At 44.8% G+C, this 23,665-nt stretch overlaps 2 protein-coding genes across 11 annotated transcripts in view; one reads left to right on the top strand and one right to left on the bottom strand.

Annotated features, from left to right (window-relative positions):
- The window catches only part of AspRS (aspartyl-tRNA synthetase), a 31,618-nt gene extending 16,962 nt beyond the window's left edge, over nt 1-14,656 (top strand). Inside the window, exons 8-15 of one of the 2 annotated variants that reach the window (XR_013306380.1) lie at nt 2,027-2,161; nt 3,589-3,736; nt 4,415-4,483; nt 4,980-5,100; nt 6,782-6,862; nt 7,641-7,752; nt 9,144-11,046; nt 13,245-14,656. Coding sequence is in view for 1 of the 2 variants with exons in the window: in XM_077627857.1 (XP_077483983.1) it covers nt 2,027-2,161; nt 3,589-3,736; nt 4,415-4,483; nt 4,980-5,100; nt 6,782-6,862; nt 7,641-7,752; nt 9,144-9,215; nt 14,506-14,597 (830 nt within the window). In the remaining variant the exon portion in view is untranslated. The remainder of the gene's footprint in view (nt 1-2,026; nt 2,162-3,588; nt 3,737-4,414; nt 4,484-4,979; nt 5,101-6,781; nt 6,863-7,640; nt 7,753-9,143; nt 11,047-13,244) is intronic. The other variant, XM_077627857.1, reaches the window with a different exon arrangement.
- Nucleotides 14,657-18,522: 3,866 nt separating this feature from the next.
- Nucleotides 18,523-23,665, bottom strand: part of LOC144094014 (uncharacterized) — a 57,767-nt gene continuing 52,624 nt past the window's right edge. For 5 of the 9 annotated variants that reach the window (XM_077627855.1, XM_077627853.1, XM_077627851.1 and 2 more), the window contains one exon: nt 18,525-22,987. In XM_077627855.1, the coding sequence (XP_077483981.1) occupies nt 22,891-22,987 (97 nt within the window). In that variant the 3' untranslated portion in view covers nt 18,525-22,890. Of the gene's footprint in view, nt 22,988-23,665 lie in introns of all 9 variants that reach the window. The other 4 variants (XR_013306379.1, XR_013306375.1, XR_013306377.1 and 1 more) reach the window with 2 other exon arrangements.

The following is a 23,665-nucleotide window of genomic DNA, read 5'->3' as shown; positions in this document are numbered from 1 at the left end:
GTCTGGCTGCCATGTCGGCGCCAGATCCCGGTGTGGCTGGGTACAACAGCTGCTTATGTAGGTCATGCTTGTGCGGAAGGTTCCAGGGTTGCCAGTCGATGAAGCGTTCGAGCGCCGGTAGCGCTGTGAGGTCCAACGGCGAAGCGTCACCCAAAAAAGCTAGGTCAGCAGAACAGACTGCGGGAGTTTTGGTTCTCTCAAGTCTCAAGTTTTGGTTTCACTGTCATCATCCGCTTGTGAGTTCCCGAGCGCGTCGCAGAGACAGAGCAGCGCATTGCACTTCTGCCATCACTACAGCTTCACGGGAGGTGGGCAGGGAAATAAAGGAAGGAAGGCTGGGAGGGAATGAGGCAGGAGGTTGGGTGACGGTGGGTCACTCCTTTTGCTGAGCTTTGAGAATCGATCAACGAGACAAACGCAGTGCGCTGCCTTTGATCACAGTAGTATACCACATTCGGCACCGATATTGGGCAAGATAGCAAGAGCTGCGAGCTGGCATGGGTGGCTGCACCGACACTTGTGCTAGCCTTGCCTGTACTCCCCCAGATGGCACAGTAGCCAGTATGCTCGCCACTGTGATCGTCATTGCATGTCCATCTGCCCATGCGCTCTACATCTGCTAGCTGGAGCAGCAACCACTTTCATGTACTTGCTTTGAAGCGAGTTTCGTTGCGCACTCCACGTAACTACTTGAGCCCTTACAAGCAGTGAAATTTCCTTGCATTGAAAGGGGCAAGACTTACTTTGTTTTACTGAAACTGAAAGTACATGGCATTGTATCAGTGCAAGGTTATTAAAACCAAAATATTTCATTACATGGAAGGATTTTGTTACACTGAAGTTTGCTACATCAAGGTTTAACACTGCATGGCTGCTTGCTCTTCAGGACAGAAAAGATCACTTTTCACCGTGTTCATTGTCAGCCTCCGAAAGCGACAACAAATTGGCTGGGCTTTCCATCATTACACTCTTGACTACAGAGCAACCCATGCATGTACTTTTCTTGCCTCTATCTTCAATTCTATTGTCTGAAGAGATCATGACAAATACAATTTCATTGGCTGTTAAAGATGTCATGAAGAGTGCTTTTTAAAAAGTGTTGAGAGGCGAAAAGGACGAAAAGCTGCCGCGGCAGTTTAGTGGTTACGATGCTCGGCTGCTTGCGGGTTCATTCCCAGCCACGGCGGTCACATTTCGATGGAGGTGAAATGCTAGAGGCCCGTCTTCCGTGCGATGTCAGTTAAACAACCCCAGTGGTAGAAATTGCCTGGAGCCCTCCACTATGGCATCCCTCGTAGCCTGAGTCGCCTTGGGACGTTAAACCCTATGATCCAAACCTAAATAAAAAAACTTCAAAAGTTTTCAACTGACAGTTAGATAGCGTGGCTTTAATGTGACGCATGGATGAAGTGAAAAAATAAGGTAACTCGTTGAGAAGCTCACAGGCCTAAGCAGAAGAGTGGCAAAGGTAAAAAGGCACAGAATATGCCTGCTGCTCACTTTCATTCCTGGGCAGCCCAGTACCACAACAAGAGGAAGCTCTTGAAATGGACGCTGGGCGCAACTGAAAACTATTAATGGTTTTCACTGCTACTACATTAATATTTCTTTCAAAAGGTGCTGGTATAGTGACTTTTGCCTTCGAAGGGTGTGAATGCATTGTCACCAGAGCCACTGTACTTGATGTGCTTGAACAGGTGAGGAAGAAAACACATCATGTATCAGCAGAACTTTGTTAGCTTCAGATCCTAGCTTTCAAGGGTGCAGATGCTCAAATTAGTCACTTTTGTATCTTTCTGTCGTTCCTGCTGATATCTGCCACAGCATTAACATAAAAAAAAGGCGAGCATGGCTGCTAACTCACAAGTCAAAATATAAACGCTCAAATCTGCTATTTTTCATGGAGTTTTGAAAATGAGCCACTTTACTGATAACTGTGTCCGATGTGCTGTTGGCGCGAATGCGTCTTGTGCATGCATAGCGGGAAGGAAGGTTTTCTGACAGGGCACTGAATTTCTCTTTACAGCTGCAAGTGAAGGCGGTGCCAATGTGTTTGAAGTTTCCTACTTCAAAGGGAGTGCCTACCTGGCGCAGTCACCGCAGCTCTACAAGCAAATGGCCATTGCGGCCGATTTCGACAAGGTCTACACCATTGGGGCAGGTGAGCTGAACTGCGTATGGGCAAGTGGTGGCAGTGGTGCTGTTTGGAGCCTCACTTTTGTGAGCTTAGTTTGGTCCGAGGTTCCCATTCTTTTAACCTTTCCAACCACAGTTCAGTCCAGCTTACCACAGTTCAGTCCAGCTTTTATAAGCTGCTCGCTTGTTTTATGTTGAAGGTGATAATGATGACAGATCTTGCCTCAGCACAAGGTGATGCCATCACTGGATTGTGCTCATTAAAAAGGCTTACCATGGTCTATGGCCTTCTGTGTGCTGTCTGCATGCAAAGCGGTGCCAAGGCGGTCATTGTTCCTCATCCATTCCTGCTGCTTGTTTGTATCATACTTACCCGAAGGAAGGTGTGGTTTAAGCATGGAATATGAAACACTTCAGTTCTGTCGCATGCAGATGCAGTTTGCTCGGTGGTCTTTTGATGTTGCTTCTTATTGTGTGGATCCAGTTGTACGAGATCTGTACTGCGAGAAGGATGTTGCTCATTTTGAATAGGTTCCAAGAATAGATGCATATTCAATATATTTTCAATAGATACAAAAGAGGTGATTCACTGTCCTCCTGATTTGTCACCGTAATCTAGACTTGCTCGAATTCCTTAGGAAATTCAGTCAGCTTGCTTTTTTGTAGACCTGTCTGTCAGGAAAGCTCAGGTTAATGTTGCTGGATCATGTGAAGCCACACTATACCATATAGACCAGACATGTAACGAGCTGCAGCAGCACTGAAGACGACGCATGCTCCAGCAGGCTCGCTGGCACAAGGAGATTGATATTTGGAGCTAGGTGTGTGGTGGTCGCACACCGTCTTTGCTTGCCAGTGGTGTGCTCTCTTGTGGCTCAGCAACTCCTTGTCAAATACATTTGTGTACACCGGGCACCGTTTTCTATCCAGGGGCTTTTCCAGTACGGACATGCTCATTTAAATTCCTGATTTTGACTTTCATGAGAACAAGTACTTTCAAATGCAGCTTCTTTTCAAAAACTGTCACAGAATGGAGTTCTTTGCATTTTTCATGTTTTTCAAGCAAGCGACATTGTTAAGGAATTTGAGCACTTGCATCGTTAATTTTATTTGGCTCGTTCTAAAATTTAATGTAGACTGACATATGCCAGTCCCCTGACACACACGGGGAATTGTGTGACATGTCTCCTGGAGCATCTTGCTTGTTTTTCCCATTGTGTTGTATGTAATTTTCCGTTATATGCACTGACACATACTTATGGTCATGTCACTGGTGACCTTCATGCTAGGACCAGCTGTGGTTGGGAGTGTGTTTAAATAAATAAATAAAGAAAGAAATGGTGTACTATAAGTATTGGTGATGGGAGGTGCCATCCTATGCTAAACATGCAGGTGGCCTTGGTGAGTGGTGCTGCTGCCTTGCCTGATTCTTTCTTCCGTGCTTGGTTCCAGTGTTTAGAGCAGAAGACTCAAACACGCATCGCCACCTCTGTGAATTTGTGGGCCTGGACTTGGAAATGGCTTTCAACTATCACTACCACGAAGTAGTGGACGTCATCGGGCAGATGTTTGTTGACATCTTCAAGGGTCTGCGTGACAGGTGTGCCTTTCCTCTTGTGTGCCATTCGCTGCAATTAGCCCAGCATCCCAAAGAAGCACTGGCAGCTGCGACAGCTGCTGTTGTGTAAAAAAGCCCCATGGTAGCTGATGGTATATGGTGTTGCTGGAAGCACTCATGGTGAAAGCGTTTTTTTTTTTTTACATTTTCTTGTGTTGTAATCACATTTTTATTTGGGAGATCTGACCTAACCAAATGTGACTCATCCCACTACACCAAAAATAGCCAGTTTGCATGATGCTATTGCTTGTGGTTTGGTACAGGGGCTAGTGCCACACCTCGCAAGAAAATAGACTGCTGTTGCCAGTTCTAGCTGTAAATGATGCTTCCAGCACTGGTTGCTCACTTAGTCTGTGTATTGTCCGCCTGGGCGGCCATAAGAAGCGAGTCAAGGCTCAGAATGACATGCCAGTGGACACTTGATTTAGGCGGGGTGGGTTTATATGGGGGAGCAACTGTGATAAATTACCGGCCAATAACAAGTACACGTACACATAAACAAGCCCAAATCCAATCCAGTAAACAGAAACTGAAACCAGAACTCTGGACACAACAGTTGTGAGTGCCAGGTTCGTCCCTCGCATCACTTTTTTCGCGTTATTGCTGACATCAGCTCATCAAAACAATGTGCTGTAGGATAACCCACTTTCTTACCCTCAGGTTTGCCGACGAGATTGCTGCTGTGAATCGTCAGTACCCAGCACCTCCATTCAAGTTTCTGGAACCTAGGCAAGTCTTTCATGTCATGAAAAAAAAAATGTTTAGGAAGAAAGTGAAACTCAAATAAGTCACAGTAGTTTTTAATTACCTCCACCAGTGTCCAGATGTATGTATTTTTTTACCTTTTTTCTTTTTTTCACATTTGGGTGCTACTTTTCACATAAAATTGTGTACAAAATTAACTGTTAGCACTTCTTCATGCTATGAATATATGCGAGACATAATGTGGCGCCACGTCTGAACGGTGCATAGTGATGACGAAGAACAACAACAAAAAGAAAGCAGTAGCTGTCACTGTTTTAGGGTTTAGAGCATGCCAGTGTGGAATGCTGTTTCTTGTGATTTTCCACATTTGTCTGTCTTGGCTTTCTAATGCTACAAGCATGTGTTTGTCTTTTTTTGGCAAAATATTGGCTTCTGTCATTTTTCGAAACTTTTTATACAGTTGTGAAATTTAATTGTCGTATGCTGAGTGTGTCCCCACTTTGTTGCTGTTGCTCTGAAGCCTGAGGCTGGAGTTCCCCGAGGCTGTAGCCATGCTACGTGAAGCTGGAGTTGAAATAGACGATGAAGATGACCTGAGCACACCGAATGAAAAGCTACTCGGGCGGCTGGTTAAGGCAAAGGTTCGTGCACAGGACTGTCTCAAGTTTCTGTATACTGTGTTTACTGCCAAAATAGACCCACTCGCATTAACAACCCCCCCCCCCCCCCCCCCCCCCCCGCATGCACACACACACACACACACACACACACACACTTTTGTTGATGAGCTTTTTTTTTTAAGCATTAGCTTTTCTTAGTGTATTCCTCAGTTTCGTGCTGTCCATAACGCAGATCATGGCAGCGTGCTAAGATACTGTGTGCCGATAACATAATGACATGTTTATCTTTTTGATTAGAGCACCTGCGGGGATGGCACACTTGGTAGACTTGGCAGTGCGCCAAGATGCTGTGTGCCGTTGACAGGAGTGCTGATGGCGGTGGCTTGCTTGGTGCGCTACTGCACGCCTGGCTGCACCAGTGTATGCTTAGAAAGCCGACATCTGCTTGAGCATTGGAGAGGAGCGTAGCAGTTTAAACTTGAGCACTATAAAACGTTCTCTGCACAGAAATGCTGTGAGGACAGAAGGACCTTTAGACCCTGAACGATTTGGTGAGCTCGAGACGGAGCGAAAATACCTTACCCCTCGCACCACAGCTAACGCTTAAACATTTGCATTACACACTTGTAGCCATCCTCCGAGTTGTCTTAACCTCATGTAGAAAACATGCACCTCAGGGCCGGTGTTCAGCACGTTTGCTTTACCTTGCCACGAACGGCTGGCGCCGTCGTCTATCAATCATCGTATCGCGCTGTGGTACAGCAAACTTTTTCGAAGCGAACAGTGCTGAACACCAGCGACACGAACACAGCCAAACGTGTGTTATTGTTGATGATGGATGGACGGAGGGACGGACAAGCCAGCAAGTGGGGGAATGTTTTGGCTTTCGCGAAAAAATCTGTTTTTTCCCCCTGTGTGATGACCCCCCCGAATTTATGTCTGTGGAAGTTGAGATTTTGTGGCAAAAAAGTGGGTTCATTATGCTAGTAAATGCAACATATTATGCCATTTTTGTATTCGTATGAGCTCTAAGGGCTTGACACTGAGAAATGCAGCTTAGTTGAGTTTCATTGTGCTTAACTCCTAGTTACTAATATTTAATATAATGATGATAATGTAGACTAATGTCAGCTTTGAATTTCCAGGGTCTGAATGAAAAGTTTTTTTATTATTATGATCATCATCATCCTTGTTGTTATTACTATTATTAGTTCATGTTGTCTAAGTAGGCTGCATAATGTGCAGCTATAAAATTACTGTTGTCAGAATGACTTGTTAGTTGGTTAATCCATGTATTTCCTTACATGCATGCCATTCGGATATGTGGCTCCCCCACTCCTGATTGCTTTCTGTATGCACCTCAGCAAAAGTGGTCCTAATGCTTTTGTAGCTTGCTCTTAAAGCAAAGAGGCATGGAAATATAGTATGTGCATTTTAAAGTCGCCTTCAGTTTTTAACCTCTGACCGTAGCTGCATAGCAGAGCTTTGGAGGTTTCCATACCTCTACCAGAAGAGTGCATTCACTGCGCAACTTGTAATAGTGCACAAAACCTACAGCTGAGAGCTCTGATTTGGCACTTTTTCTGCTTTGCACCAAGCAGTAGTGTTGCATTAATGCCGGAAAACTGATTAGCTGAGCTCTGCCAAGCGCTCTGGCATACTTGTAGTGGTTGGCGGCATTTTCTTTTGCTTGTCTTTGCAGTATGATACCGACTTCTACATTCTGGACAAGTACCCACTCAAAGTGAGGCCATTCTACACCATGCCTGACCCTCGTGACCCGGTATGCTATGCTGCTTGTGATTGTTCACTTGAGTGGTTATATGAGCAACCCTTCTTAGCTAGAACCTGGTGTACACAACGTAGTTTAGCAAAAGGGAAACTGTGGCACCTGCCTGGGGTTCAATCAAAGACAAGCTGTCGAAATGTATGTGTGCTTTTTTAATCAACAGCTGGTGCTGTGGGGATGATCCAGATTGACGTATGGCAACTGTGCAGAATAGAATGAGCAACCGTATTGCAGTGAGGAATGTGTGTTTTGCCTTCTAGTATTACATACACATGGTGCTGCACAAGGAGATAACTAGAACTAACATCTGCATGTGCAGAGCACTATCGCTACAAAAAAATAAAGAGCTGTACAGACTTCTTAGATCTTTGCAGTTCAGAAAAACTGCCTTGGTTCTGGACAGGGGCAATACTCTCAACATAAGGCTCTGGGCTTTCTTTTGAAACTGTGCGGCTGTGCTCAAGTGGGTGTCACTTGTAATTATCTCCTTGCTTGAATTCCACTCCATCTTGGGGTTCCTCCAAAAATGTGCATCAGATAGTGTCACTGTTTTAATCATTGTCAGTCCCATGAAACTGCACTTTAGAACGTTGCTGTAAAAGCTCTCTATTAGCTCATTAAATATAGGCATTAGTGATCAGTGCGCTAGTTCGCTTTTTTTTTTTTTTTTGCATGCATGGAGCCAGTTGATTGCAGGCTTAAATAAACATTGTGGTTGGAGTTACTGTAGCCGCCACTGCCTTACCATGATGTGTCCTCATTTTTGTTACAGAAAGTGTCAAACTCCTATGACATGTTCATGCGTGGAGAAGAAATCCTTTCTGGGGCACAGCGAATTCACGACCCAGAGTTTTTAACGGAAAGAGCCAAAGAGCATGGAGTTGGTTAGTGACTGTGGCTTTTGTACTTAGTGTGCTGCACTTGGTAATGTGACAATGGGCACTGTAATGACTTGGGTACTTCTATTTATTCGCAGTGATAGAGAGCTGCCACTGTCACTCATTATGCACTCTGCACAATGAGAGCTCACGACAGGACGCAGCTGCAGTACTTAATTAGCATGAATGGGCTTTTATAAGTTTGGCAGCAGTACTGCTCAGAGTACATTACGAAATTGTCCATGCTGCGAAAGTCTAAAGCACTTAGTTCACTCAAAATGCAACAGACATGAAACAGGCATATCTACAGTACTTTGATCTTGCCACAAGTTTCACTGTGGCAAGTTTCACAGTTTCGCTGTCACATTTGCATTTTTGCTGATGTGAATGACAGCTGAGTAATGCACTGCAGCCACCGTAAGCTAAGAGCACTGATTAAGTCACCTAGCAGAGCCTTGGGTGTAACTTTTCTCAGCACTACGCTCAAGGTTGTCACAAGTCGAAGTGTATGGTAAGGTGGTGAGAAGTACTGATCTATCCTGCCTCGAGGTAGACTTCAAAATCTGCAAAATGTAGTGCTTCAGGTGGGCACATGGCTTTTAGCTGCTTTAATGATGTCTGCAACTCGTGCGAATTTTGGTTCGGTTGTATGGCTGTCCCTGTCAGGTTTTGCACCCTGGAGGAGAAAATGTGTCAGAAGTTCTTCTTGCTTAGGCTGTTCATTGACATTAGCTCCTTCAGAATATATATGAATATATACATATAGGTAGCAAACTTGCATTTCATTACATACATGTTTTGTTTCAAGCTTCTTAATATCCAAGAATTGATCTTTAGGCTTCAGCTAGAGTTAGACTGGCTGGGCATTGAACCACACTGACTATTGAAATTTTGGGGTTGTCAGGTTTGCCAGGAAGGTTTCTTATTTTTCATGGTACAATGTGTAAGTGACAATTGGAGGATTATTTCAGAAAAGCGTGTTGTCATGATTGATGCACTGCTGTTACGTATCTGCTGCTGCTGTTTCTTTGGTTACTCAACTACTTAAGCGCCGCTACGGTGGCTCAGTGGTTATGGTCCTCGGCTGCTGACCCGAAATAAGCAGGTTCAATCCTGGCCGCGGTATTCGCATTTCGATGGAGGTGAAATGCTAGAGACCCGTGTACTGTGCAATGTCGGTGCACGTTAAAGAACCCCAGGTGGTCGAAATTTCCGGAGCCCTCCATTACGGTTTTCTTCATAGCCAGAGTTGCTTTGGGACGTTAAAGCCCACAAAACCGATCAACCACTGCACAAATTTATTTTAGTGACAAATCCTTGCATTGCGAGCCTTCACTGTGTTGAAAACTGTGGTGCTTAAACCTCGCATACCGAACTTGTTCCATTGGTGTGTGCAGATATTAGCAAGATCAAGGCCTACATTGACTCCTTCCGGTACGGTGCACCTCCACACGCAGGTGGTGGCATAGGTGAGTGGCTGCCTTGGTTCGTATTGTTTAATGCACGTTCGATGACAGTAGCATTGCATGGCCCTTGCAAGTGTTGCAGGCAGACAACTTTTCCACGTGTTGACTTGCTTGGTGGTGCCTGGCAAGCTTGACAAACACAAAATGCCTGCTAGCAGTACATCGCTGGACTCGAGAAGCAAACTAAAGAAAAGGCCAGGGCAAATTTTCCTAAATTACCTAACACCTATGCGTTCCTTGTGGCGTCAAGGTTTGATCATGTTTCGAGTAGCCAAGTGTAGCTACCGGCTTGTTGAGTAGATAGAAGCTCATTGGAGATGGAAGATCATTGGATGTTTGGGCCACAGAGTAGCACGGGTAGAGGAGGTCCAGTCAAACACGGCAAGGTTCCTTGCTGCAGGGCCATTATGCTATTTAACCAGTCGTGGCAGCCAAAGCAATTCAGGTTTTTATTAATGGCATTTTCATCGTTTATGGATTTTTTTCATCTTTCTTGTGGGTACTGTGTCTCTCATAAGGGTGGGCCAGAGGAACCCACTGGCCCTGCCATCTTGATGCTATTCAGCACTGTTGTAGATTTTGTCAAATCTCTGGACACAGAGGAGTTACCATAGCCAGCCAATGTTTTAATTAACACAGCAATGACATCATTAGCTTTAATCATTGTTGCTCATTGCTTTTGCCAAAGTTCAACTTCATTGACTACAGTGTCTGCATATGCAAAACTCATGCTCGCCTCATGAAACAAAGCACGAAGAGGTGCGAATATAGTGTTTGCACTGGCTGCACTTCTGTGCACAGGGAAGGCACGAGAAAACAGCACACACACAACAGAAATGGCAGAATGACACAGCACTCACCAAAACAGCATGCCCAGGAGTCCTCAGATAATGCAGCCACCTTACCAGACCTTTTCTCCAAGCCTCCTTGCCATCGCCAAGGCAGCCTCTGCTGCGCTTATGTTTTTTTTTCGCTTCAGACTCTCTGCCTTTTTGAGGGGGCTTTGCACCTATCCCCTTCCAGAGTCCCAAATGAACACATGCGTGTCCGCTGGGTTTCCTGGCCATTAACAGCTATCACCATAAAAATCACTGCTATTCATTTCTAAATTATGCTGCCTGTTCTGTGTGAAAAATTAATGAACACTGTTTTGCACAGTTGTATTCTGTTGTGCACAGAACTTTATTTACTCCTTCAGTCATGTTGTCTCCGTAATTTGTTTAGCGTCCGTTTTGGATATTGCTGGATTGTAAATTGCTTTGAATGGCTGGGATTTATAGCGGCATCTAGAACACACTGCGATAAGCCACACAAAACCATCTCAAGTCAGGCATGCGAAATGAATGCCAGAAAATTGTTTTCAAGACACATGCCTCTGCTTTTTTTGTTGACTGTGTTGTGGCCTCAACGAGTATATGAGCATTGGGACGGAAAAGCACAGCAAAGGCACAGACAAAGAAAACACTAACATGTGACTTTTTCGCACTGTTCCATCCAAATGATCTACCGTACAGCCTGTTCATCCGTCTTGGCAGCCGTGAGCACTTTAAAAGGCCTAAAATGTGCTCTTTTGATTACATAACTTTTATAGGTGAAATGATTCAAAGGTTTTTTTAAGCCCTTCAACGAACTTGAAGGACCAGAAAATCTATTCATCTTATCAGAAGTGCCTCCTAAAAAAAAGGTATGCGATGCGAGCATGCTAGATGTTTCTGTATATATGTTACATGAAAACTGACTAATGTAGCCTGTCAAGAGAGAGGATAATTGAAAAAGCCTACATTGCATATTGCACAAAGTGAGCTGAAGACAGAGCTTGAATCAAGCTCATGTTGTCCTACAGTTGAACCTCTATGTAACGAACCTCTATGTAACGAATTCCTGGATTTTACGAAATTTTTCAATTCCCCAGCACATCCCCCATTGAAGCCCATGTATAGGCGACCTCCATTTAACGAACTCTTTGCGGCAGTTGACCTTGATGTAACGAATCCGTGGCTCTGATCATCGAGCTGTATCTTGTAATGTTTTGCCCGAAATTTGACCGGGCAGTGCGCAACTTTAATGAATATTGTTTAAGTAAGTTTTTATATTAAAAGGTAAAGTAGACCGCGAGCAGAACGCTTGCAATCGCAGCAAACAAGCAGACCTCGATGATGATGATGATGTTGAGCGCCGCTATCGCCGCTCCGTGGCAAGCGTAGCAACTTTTAAGCTTTCATTTTGTAGCTTGACACTAGGTGGCACTACTATGACAAATTCTTCGTGGTGTTGCGGCGCAGTTATGGTAAGCCTTCTTCTTCTTCGTCAGCGTGTTGACGTGCGTGTGCCGGTGTGTGTTTACGGTGTCGGTTCGTTACGATGATTTCCGCTGTGAGGAAACGCAAAGTTTTGTCGCTTGAAGATAAGCTCTCGATTTTGAATGCGGTTACCGCCGGCGAAAAAAAGAAGGCTGTCGCTGCCCGCTTCAATATACCAGCCAGCTCCCTGTCAACCATTCTTGCTGCAGAACAAAGCATCCGCAGTGCGATGGAGTCGGGCACAAGTGCCCAGAAGAAAAGACTGAAGACGTCGACGTATGCTGATGTGGACAACGCCGTTTTTGCATGGTTTTTGGACAAACGAGCACAAAACGTGCCCATAAGTGGCGTGATTTTGCAGCAGAAAGCCATAGATCTTGCTTGCATCCTGGGCCACGACGACTTCAAAGCGAGTAACGGCTGGCTACAAGGATTTAAAAGCCGGCACGATGTCGTCGGAAAAGTGGTATCTGGCGAGTCTGCCTCCGCAGACAGCGATGCTGCTGCCTCGTGGGTGGCTGAGAAGCTTCCCGGCATTTTCAGCCACTATGAAGCTGCCGACATTTATAATGCTGATGAGACGGCCCTGTTTTATTAAATGTTACCGAGCCGCCCGTTCTCACTAAAAGAAGACTGCCGCGGTGGAAAGCAAAGTAAACTCCGTGTGACGGTTTTGCTTTGCGCCAACACTGATGGCAGCGACAAGCGAATCCTATTGGTTATTGGCCGCAATGCCCGATCCGGATGTTTTAAAGGAACAAGGCGGATGCCAGTAAAATATGTGGCAAACTCCAAAGCTTGGACGTCGCGGGCAATTTTTTCCGACTGGCTGAAGGAGCTCAACCAAGATGTCAAGCGACAAGTTCGCAGCATTTGTTTGCTGCTTGACAACTGCTCCGCGCACCATGTGGAAGGCCTACAGCTTTCGAACGTCGAGCTGCAGTATTTGCCACCTAACTGCACTTCTCTGGTACAACCCTTAGACAAAGGGGTTATTAACAGCTTTAAATGCTGTTACCGCCGTCGATTGATACAAAAGACGCTCCTGGACATCCGCCTTGAACGGCCAACAAAAGTGGATATCTACCAAGCAATCGGAATGCTTGCTGCGTCGTGGCAAGAGGTCGAATCACAAGTGATCGCCAATTGCTTCGCCAAGGCTCAGGTAAATAAGGCCATTCAAGCTACAGTCAGTGAAGACGAACTTTCAAGCCCACCCGAGGTCGCAGAAGCGTGGGATGAACTACGCATGAACGGTGGGGTGCCCGACGGTGTCGAGCTGTGCAACTTTTTGTTCGTGGACAACGGCACCGTGGCTATGGAAGAGATGACTGATGCGGCACTTGTGGAAACCGTTAAAAATAGCCTTGAAGGTGGCGGTTCGTCAGAGCCTGATACGTTTTGTGCTGTGCCCACCGCGAGGGAACTGATGGACGTGGTGGACGTTCTGCGCCATTTCGTCGGCTCGCAGGACGATGAAGCAGCCCTGGATGCCTTAGTTTCCTTGAAGCGCCGAGTAGTGGCTTCAATTGGGCAAAAACAGCAAGCGAAAATTACGCAGTTTTTCTCTATTAAATAAATTTTTTGAATGGCGAGTTCACTTGAATTGATATCTGTCGAATTTTTATTTCGTTTTGGCATGATCCTTACCAGTCTTAACCCAAAACTGGATCTAACGAAAACCTGGATATAACGAAAAATTGCGAACTTTTTTCAATTTCGTTATATCCAGGTTTGACTGTATTTGAAAATGGCATTGCTCTGGTTTTCTTTTCTCATTGCATTCCACAGCAGCTGCTATTTATATGCATGTGTATTTCTGGTTTTTGCTTTCCAGCCTGCCCTTAGAAGTGCTTAGAAGGTACCCGTGGGAAGCTCTCTTATTTCGCTTCCTCTGCAACATAGCTGTTACCAATCTATGAGCAGGCGCACAACGAGCCTTTACATACACCACAGGCAATGCACGTGGCACGGGAACGTGTGCTGCAACGCCGTGTTGGTGAAAAATGCGACCTCAGAGCTTTAAACCACAAATCAATGAGCGGGTGCTCTTTGTGCATAGGCCTTTTAGTCTGGTGGAGGCAGTGTATGGCACATGACAGGCGCGATGGTGTCCCCCCCTCTTCTGCACCAGCAAGAAAGCTTCCCGAGAAGAAAGTGCGTGCCCACAAGATTGTTTTCCTGCAGTTTTGCGCGAAGGTGCACGGAAGCCATCTTGTGGAGGTGAACTTTCTTGTGTAGAACTGCTTTATATAGTTTTTCTTACAACAACAGAGCTACATGGACACCCTGCGAGTACTGTTGGCGACGTCTCTATGGTTCGCGGTCGCTGCGAAAGTTCGTTTTAATCGAAGAACACACAATACATTTCATCTGAAGCAGATTTTTCTTGCATTTAGTATTATGGGAAACCAACCAAATGGCCTCACATTGTCCATCTTATCTAGAAATTCGTCAATCGAGTTTGTCTTAACGGTAGTCTACTCTAGTAAACTCTTATCCTGAAATGGGTGTTGAGGCACAATGTGATCGCATAAAGATCCCACAAAAATCTCGTGTAACTAGTAATTTGGGAGTAAATTTTTACTCAGTCTTTGCATGTTGTTTACAAAATCTGAAAGTTTTCTCATGCTGCATAATATTTCATGACTGAAGGGGCTATAAAAAAAAAACTTCCAGCTTCCATTACAATGCTCCTAACGCAGCCCTGTAACCATATCTCCTTCCATAAGTGAGGTATCACTCATGGTAGAATGGCAACTTGCTGCCCCCTAGCGCCTCTCACTAAATGCTACCACTAAAGTCAGTCAAATGACCCCCGACAGCATGTTTGAAGAACATAATGCACTTACACCTATGATGCTGTCTTTCACTTTTTTTTTGCCCGGGGTGCATTGCACTGTTCCCCTGGAACCATGGGTGCACTTTGTACCTAGACTGTATTGCAGCACACAGGAAATATTTTACTTTTGTCCCCCTTCTCTATTTTGCAGGCTTGGAACGAGTTACAATGCTTTACTTGGGGCTGGACAACATCAGGAAGACATCAATGTTCCCACGTGATCCCAAGAGGCTGACTCCCTGAGAAAGCGGCCAATTGTGTGTTGCTCAGAAGGGTGAATTAAAGCTCGGTAGTTAGTTTTATATTATTCCCTTTTGTGCCATGTATAAATCACAAGTGTCTGGAGACAGAATTCATGCATACTGCACCTTTATAAAACTCAAGCACCAATCATATATAGCAAGGAGGAGGGGAGAGGGGAGCGGTGGTGCCAAATGCTTGTGCATGATTTTAGGGTCAGCTCCAAGTCAGCACTATCAAGCCAACACAGCCAGTGGTTAGGGTACTCAGCTACTGAGAGAGAATGCCCAGGTTGAATCCCAGCCGCAGCGGCCACATTTCGGTGGAAATCCGTGTGCTGTGCAATGTCTGTGCACCCCAGGTGGTACAAATTAATCCAGTCCTCCACTATGGCATCCCTCATATGTCACTTTGGGAAGTTAAACACAATTTGTTTATTTTACATTAGCTGGTCACAGACGTGCCGTCTCTCCTGTGGGTTAATATTATTTAAACCAGTGCTGTCCCAGCTTCGGGGCTCTTGATGCACTTTGCCAGCGTTTCTTCACTAAATATGTGAACTATCAGTTTTTCCCTCGTGGCAAAAGAAAGACGACCCGCAGGATTCTTGGGAAAAGGGGTAGAGAGAGACTAGCGTTAGAGTCAGAGGGATGTGAGGGAAAGGAGGCGCGATTACTTCCACTCGGAGCCCAGAGAACAGTGCAAGAGGGGAAAGGAGGCGCTTAGCAATAACGCCCCCGAGGGACGCAATATCTGCTTTTTCCACAAGATGATGCGTACTCTGGGGACTGCATGAAATTTACCTGCTACCTACAAAACTGGTTGGAAACAAATGCACGTCAGTGACTAAAGTGTGATCCAGTTCCCTGAGGAGCCAACGGCGCCTGCGAAGTGGCAGGTGCATGCTTGACTGCTGACACCATTTGCTGCTATAACATGAACTGCAAGTGCACAGTAGAATTTCTCACTTTTTAACTAGCAGCATGCGGGAGAGGAAAGGGGAGGCATGCCTGCGCAGAATGGCCACATGAAAAAGGCAAATACTAAAAGCGAAGTTCAAGAGAGAAATTAAAATCTTACTACCAACACAAAAATACCGCATGAGGTTGTATGATCGCCTGTCTTTTTTTACGTATCATGATATGCAACTTGCCTTCATTACAAGGTCTGTTTGATTTGGTTGCACTCGCTGCACCAGTTGCATATATGTAAATGTATGCATGGATGTATAAGGCTGAACCCTTTAAATCGGGCAGTGGTTCAAGCCACCTAGCCATATATACTTGAAAGAAAGCAGACGTGGTGAAAAACGCTATTTTTCTTCATGTTTCGGCTACGGACCGGCTTTAGTGCGGCAAAACTAAGCTGCAGGCAGTTTCCTAAATTTATAATCATCAGCCTGGCTACGCCCCCTGCAGGACAACGCCTCTTCCATACCTCTCCAATTAACCCTGTCCTTTGCCAGCTGTGGCTATCGTATCCCTGCAAACTTCTTAACCTCATCCGCCCACCTGACCTTCTGCCGCCCCATGCTGCACTTGCCTTCTCTTGGAATCCACTCCCTTACCCTTACGGACCAGCGGTTATCTTGCCTTCACATCGGATGCCCTGCCAAAGTCAATTTCTTCCTCTTGATTTCGAATAGGATGTCATTAACCTGTGTTTGTTCCTTCGCCTATCCAGCCCGCTTCCAGTCTCTTAACGTTGCACCTATCATTTCCTTTTCCATAGGTGCTGCATTGTCCTTAAGCTAAACCCTTTTCGTTAGCCTCCACGTTTCTGCCTCATAGGCAAGTACTGATAAGATACAGCTGTTTATACCTTTTTCTTAAGGGATATTTGAGGTTCTTTACCTTTCTGTTGAGGAATATTGGTGAACTTCCATTCATGATCTGAGAAAACCTGCCATATGCGCTCCACCTCATTCTTATTCCATCTGTTTCCCTCTCACGATGTGGATCAGCGGTCCCTACCTGCCCTGTAGATGTATTCCTTTACCACTTCCAGCACCTCGATACCAATTGTGGACTGCTTCCCTTGCGAGACTGTTGAACATTACTTTGATTCTCTGCATGCTAATTTTAGACTCACCGTTCTGCTCTGCCTGCCTAACTCGTTGATCACACTTTGCAGTTCAGCCCTGTCAAAAGCTGTTTATCACCTTCTTTTAGAATTTGTGGTGTTATCAAGTATGGTCAAAGTTGTGCAGTCCCCCTTCTCTTGAGGTGCTCTAAAAGAGGTAGATTTCCACTTAGAGGGAGGACTTGAGGTAGTATTTTTTAGTTGCGGTGGAGCAGATGTGGGCGCCTGAGGCGTGGTAGTGGGAACAGGTTGAAGGGGTAGAGTAGGATTTGTTTGAGATGGTGGATCGGGTGCAAAGGGTGGTATTTAACAGATCAGACAGCGGTCTACGTCGCCGCCGCCGAATACAATGATCGCGATGCTTTTTCGCTCGTGGTTGTAAACTACTGTGGGCGGCCGTTGGTTGTGTGCTCCATTCCCGTCAGATCGTCTGAAGAGGCCGAGGAGGCGGCCATAACCTTGGCGATGGTCTCCACCTCTGCAGAAACCATCTTCAGCGACTCTAAATCTGCGATTCGTAATTTCGCCAAAGGCCGGGTCTCCCCCGTCACCGTATCTCTCCTCCGCTCAACCAAGAACCAAATCTGCCCGATCCAATTGATCTGGGTCCCTGCGCACTTGTCCTATCCAGGGAACAAGGCAGCGCACAATCATGCCCGAGGATTCGTCGACCGGGATGTGGTGTCACCCGTCCTGCGGACGGTGAGAGATCGTATGGTTACATTTCATGACATAACCATGCACTACCGCATAGGTAGACTTCTATATCCCCCAGCACATATTTCTCTCACCAAGCCCCAAGAGGTTGCGTGGAGGCAACTCCAAACGACCACCTTCCCCAACCCCGCGATATATGCCCGCATATACCCTGGGGTCTGCGCTCCGTCCTGTCAACTATGAGGCCAACGTGCCACTCTATCCCACATACTCTGGGCTTGCCCTCAGGACTCCCCTCCGCGAAGTTTTGCAGCTCTCGAATCCAGACCAGTGGGAGGCCGCATTGCTCAGTTCTGACTCGGACACACAGATCCGGGTTATGACGAGAGCCCTAGAAGTCGCCAAATGCCAAGGGCTTATGGCCACTTGATGGGGCCCACACCAACTGCTACCTTGGTCGACGAAAATAAAGTTTATCCTCCTCCTCCTCTAAAAGAGGTGGGAGTCTGTGTTTCCACATTTTGCGGTGGCAGTCAAAAGACAAAGGATTTTAGCATGAGGTAAAGCAACATTGCTTAGAGCATAAAATGTTCAGAACATCGAAGAAACTATTTCAGTGATGCTTCCACACCTGGCTGGACTGGCTTGGAGCTCAAGGTTAAGATTGAACAGTGCCTGCTCATGCAGCAGGCCATCGACATCTTAAGTGCCTAAGCATTGTTCCCAAATAAACTCTTTTACTACTACTACTACTACTATTTTAAGAAACATTTGGCAACACAATTTAAACTCCAGGTCTCAGAACAATAGAACAACTGATTTTATTTTTATTGAAATTTTTGATAATCTGAGTTTAGTGTGCATCTAAGTGATTTTATCTAGTATTCCCTAGTGCACTACAACATAATTCAATTAGAGTGGCGAACTTTCACGGTGGTACATTTTTAGTACAAGCTCTACAGTAAGTGGCTGACAAGCGTACTTTTTACTGTGAGTAAAATCCTTCACATTTTTTTTTTCTCATGCTCGTATGGGAAGCAAGGTGTGTGCACTCGATGTAGCTCACCTAGACAAGTACATGCACATGAGCCTAACCCAGGGAAACATTGGCACATTTAACACAACAATCTTGCAATCTTGAAATTCTGTCATTACCAACATTACAGTGAATTCAAAGACCCAAGTCCAGCTGCACTCCAATAATCTTTTTATTATGTTGTCTGGTGGTTACATGTTCTGATTACAGGAGGCAGTCTCCAACTAGTTTGCAGTTCGATCACACCTTTGCCTGCTTAAGTACTGGGAGACTGCTTATCTCAACTAGAGCAGCCAAGAGAGCTGTACTGAGCGCTCCCACTGTTTCTTTTTCGTTAATGTAACTGAGCATGGGTAAAGCTTGTATCCTCGGATGCCTTGCAGAAAGCATGCGCCCTTCACTTCTTGCTTGCAACATGGTGGTTGCAAACGCACCATACATTACAGAGTACTGCCAAACATTGCTAGCACTTCAGCAAGGTAGTTGCTCTCGCATATTGGATGACCCAGTTATCTGCACAACAGCACAGCATCGCTCCAGAGACAATTCTTGTTTCAATAAAATATTCCAAGCTGACTGCTTTAAAGAACAGCCAAGATGGCACAACAGCTAGCTCTACTGGGCCAAATGAACAACTGTCTGACACTGCCATTGCATTTCCAAACTTTGAAATCACAACACTGCACAGAGTATGGGCATTTTGAACACATTCATCATCACAAGAATGTTCCCGGATGCAAGTAAACAAACAGCAGTGCTACCTTCAATAGTTGCCCTTACTCACGATGTGTAAGTGTGCATACAAAATATATGTCTGTACCTTGACTATCTTGGCCTCACTACTGTGAACAGAAAATAGGGAATCGGCTACAATACAATCGGCACGTAACTACAGGTGCAATACTTGTGGGCCTGTAATATACTTGCTGCTGTTCCAGTACGGTGAAGCTGAGGAACTTGTAGACAGCAACAGGCAAAGAAGCAGCTGCATGTGCTTGCTGCTTGGTGTGCTGTGCCTCAAAAATACTGGGTGCAAATGGCTTTAGGTCTAACAGTCAACTACTCTATAAACTTTGCAACATTGTAACTGGAAACAAATAAGCTCTCATAACAGCAACACTCTTTTTCGAAAACACTACACCAGCACCTGTACCAGCTGAATTTAACACAGTGTAACAATGCTAATATCCACAAACCAGACAATAACCAGTCAGAACGAACTCCTTAACGCCGTGCTCCACTCGAGCTGATCAAGGCTTGATTAAAGACACAAAAACTGTGATGACAAGGCATTGAGACAAACCTCACAATGTGCTCTCTGAACAATGAGGACATTCAACATGTATTTACAGGCCGGCAGAGAGATCTCGGGAAGGAAAAGACACACACGTAAGCGTTGGCTTCCAACTTATTCGGTGTGGACAACACTTTCATACCACGCAGATACATAATCAGATCCAAGTCCCATGGTCACACCTGCCTAGTAGGTAGGCAGTGTTTTCTCTGTTCAACAGGCTTATTGACAAAATGCTGATGCAGGTTTATCCTCCTAGCGCAGCGTCCTCAGCCCCAGCTGTCTCTCGCATCAGACTATTTCTCTTGCACAGTGAGACCTGTTTCAAGGGAATTCCAGCACTGGAGCAGCGTTGCCCCATCCGATCAAGTCGCACGACATGCAGCATCCTGTGATGTCGCATTTGGTGGGACAATACTTCAGAGTGAGGACGCACAGTCACGCAACACGACAGTCACATTGTTACCTGTGGCGTTGCAATTGTTGCCTTTCATATGGCTCAAAGAAAAGGGATACCAACAACAGCAGCAGCAGCGACAAACATCTTTTACCGAGTTCAGTGTCTCACCCAGCAAGAGTAAGCACTGGTAGATCTCTTAAGGAGAACATAAGCTGTTCAAAAAGTGGCAGGTCATAACAATTAGCAAGATGCACTTGCGTGGGCTGGGTTCAGCCCCTCATTTAAGAGTCAGCCTGTGTGTCCAGTGCGGACATATGCAAATTACAGAGGAATGGAACGGACCACCCCTTATATGCACTGGGTGAACATGCTTTTCTTATTTATAGTACAACCACCTGCTCTTCTGCAAAAGGAACTAGTGGTCCATGTGAACACATTCACTCATCCAAGCTTTTAGAGACTGGGTGAAACAGGCACAGCAATATTCTGCTTTTTTGCTCAGTTAGTGCTGCTTTCCTTCCTTTCACAACTTCCTTATCATAAATCCTATTCTTCAAATTCTTAACGAGTACAATGACAACCGAAATATGAATTAAAATAGTGTACTGTGATTTACGGTAGCATTCAAAGTTTAAGGCTGCACAATGCAAGATGCGAGCATGGCTTTTCATTGCATTGCTAATTTAATCAGTAGGCATAACCTCTTAACAAGTATATAGAGGGTATTAAATAGAAAAAGTGGCTTCTCACCTTCCTTCATAAGCTCAACAAGTGTTGTCACCCAAGCAGTTGATTGCGATAATGGGGAGCTAGAGTGAACCGTTCTTCACTTGCTCGCATGTCGAAGTTAACAGATCAAAACAACTGCAGTGAATTAATAACACCTTCATTAAGTCGAGCTTGAAATTTTTGTTCTAGCATCGAAAACAAAATATCAACACATCTTAGTCTTCACAGACGGCGACATATTACTAGCGTTAATAAACACAAAGGACAGAGAGCAGAAACACTCGTCGCCGTCTGTGAATCAAAAGCACCAACTAGCCCAACTTAATTCTTTAATAGTCTTAGTCTTCAAAACACCTAAAAATAAATATTTAAAACTTAGCTTCACAGGAGACCATACGACCAGGGTCTTTGCAACTTAGTTTGGTTTGGTGTAGCTGTAATGCTTGTTTTAGGAGTTTGACTAAAAATTAGCTGATCTTTTAAAGATGTTCCTGGAGTCGGCACACACGTCAGACCGACGGCAGGGAAAAGTTTCATGTCACAAGTTCCAGCAATAGCTTCTTTTACTCTGGGCAATTCCATAAAACATGCGAGAAGGAGGGTAGCTCATTGCAAAATGTAGATGCTCAGGGCCAGCCCCCCGAAGCCGTTAACATTCCTGAAAGAACTTTGCCGCATTTAGCTAAAATCACTTAAAACCAGGGGAATCATATGCATAGTATTTAAGTATTGTCCACATCAAATAAGTTAGAAGCCGGTGCCCATGTGTAGGGGTAAGCGACTAGTACTTTTTCACAACAGAGTTGAATACGAATAGTTTAGCTGAAAACCGAAACAAATTTGAACAGAATATTTTTACACATATTCGTTACTTGTATTAATATTTATACAAAGCGAATAACTGTGCAATGGTAAAGTGCTGGTGCCAGCACTGCGGTACAATGCTTTAACTATAGCGCTATAGTTGTCAAAAGACTTAGTACATAGCTCTACACAAGGCAGCACACATTATTAAGTCTGTATGTTAGCTCTATGACCATCGTGATGTATGTACAGGGAAATTATCAGGCATCAAAGCTGAACTTGCCAGAGCCCTGCCGCGTTACCCCATCTTGGAGGATATGTATGAGCGTTACAAATGCTGTAAGTCGAATGAACTGCATTTCAGTGCCGCACCCTCCGTCCCGTGAAGATCAACTGCAGCAGCATGTGGTGCAGCACTGCAGGGGCCATTCATGAAAAAGCCCTAGAAGAAAACTACAGAGTTCCCTTATTCGAACGTCACGGCAATAATTTGAAGTTTTAAAAACTTGAGAACAAGTTTAATTCATTTCTAATAATTTTTCTACATTATTTAATTTGGTCCAATGAATCGAATAGAAGGGTATCAGATTCGCTATGATTAGAAAATTTCGAATATTCACACACACCTGCTGGCATGTATTTTTTTCCTTCATTGTCCTCATCTGCAGCTCTGTAAATATTCATTTAAAGCATGATGTACCAACTTGCCCCACAAGTTGCACTACGTGAGACGTTCCCCTCAGAGTGCCGTTTAGATGCACACACAGACAGCAATGATATGTTTAATAAAAGCATCACAATAGAAACGTTTCTACAAAGAAAAAGAAAATCTATAGCCTCTCATTTTTACACCCACAAATCTGTACTGTTGTGACCTGTTTGAACAAGAGTTAATGACTGCCCACTTTTGCAGCAAAACACAAAGAGATAAAATTCTGATCTGCAATGGAGAGTTCCGCAAGCTCCCACAACACTTACGGGGTAACTTTCTGTACAAAGTACGAACAAAAAGTCTCTACACATGTCGATCAGCAGTTCAAACAAAACACTCATCAGAAGGAAAACTTATTTCCACACACAGCATATAAATACAACCACGCCTAGGTCCAGGCGTAACCGAGTCATAACTCAGGAACACCATCTCCTTGTCAAGATCAAAACTGCTTTGCTCCAGCTGTGTACATATGACAAACAAATACCTGGAGCTTGTCTACTGAAAGGCTAAAAGCTGCTCAATGAGAATTTCCAAAACAACAGGTGCGATGAGAGCCATGAGCAGCACACTGCAGAGCGGTCAGGATACATCATCGGCAACCACCTTTGGTCCGGGCAGAACCTTTCGGTTGCCCAGCTTTCGCTTCTTCTCCTTGATCATGTTCTCAAATTCCAGCCTGAAACATATCAGTTTGATTTCACTACCAAGCACAACTCATTCGCACAAAATGGATGCAACTCAAGATCCATTAGTTGCACAGGTGACCCATCAATACCTGGTATATACATACCAGGTATTTCAACAAGGATAATCTGCAATTTTTAAAAATGGGTTTTTTGAGTTAGAAGAGCACTTTTTCTGGAATAGCACTGTCAGTGGTGTAGCACATCAAAGTACAGCTAAGAAGTGACAACTAGTCAGCTGGTTAAATAATCATCATCATCTTCAGCCTGGCTACGACCACTGCAGGGCAAAGGCCTCTCCCATGTCTCTCAAATTAACCCTGTCCTTTGCCAGCTGAGGCCACCATAGCCCTGCAAACTTCTTAATCTCATCCACTCAACTAAAGTAATTTCTTACGGGTTGTTAAGACATTTTCCTTCAATATTTTCTGGTTCTGAATGAAATGAAGCTGTTGCCAAAGACCTGCCATGCGGAGCTATGCTATATATATTGTTGTTGAGGTACATCATCATACAAAATTGTTCCATTAGGTCGAAGCACCATAATTATGAAATATAATTAGGTGACATTACTGTTCACAAAATTTGATATGTTCGACACAGCCATAAAAAAATAGCTCACCTTCATAGTTTAGCTCTTTCTGAACTTGATATTATCAAGAAAAACATAA

The sequence above is a fragment of the Amblyomma americanum genome, chromosome 6 (genome assembly GCF_052857255.1).
Source record: "Amblyomma americanum isolate KBUSLIRL-KWMA chromosome 6, ASM5285725v1, whole genome shotgun sequence".
Lineage (NCBI taxonomy): Eukaryota > Metazoa > Arthropoda > Arachnida > Ixodida > Ixodidae > Amblyomma > Amblyomma americanum.
Note: the sequence above shows the minus strand (reverse complement) of the source record. Positions and strands in the feature narration are given on the sequence as shown.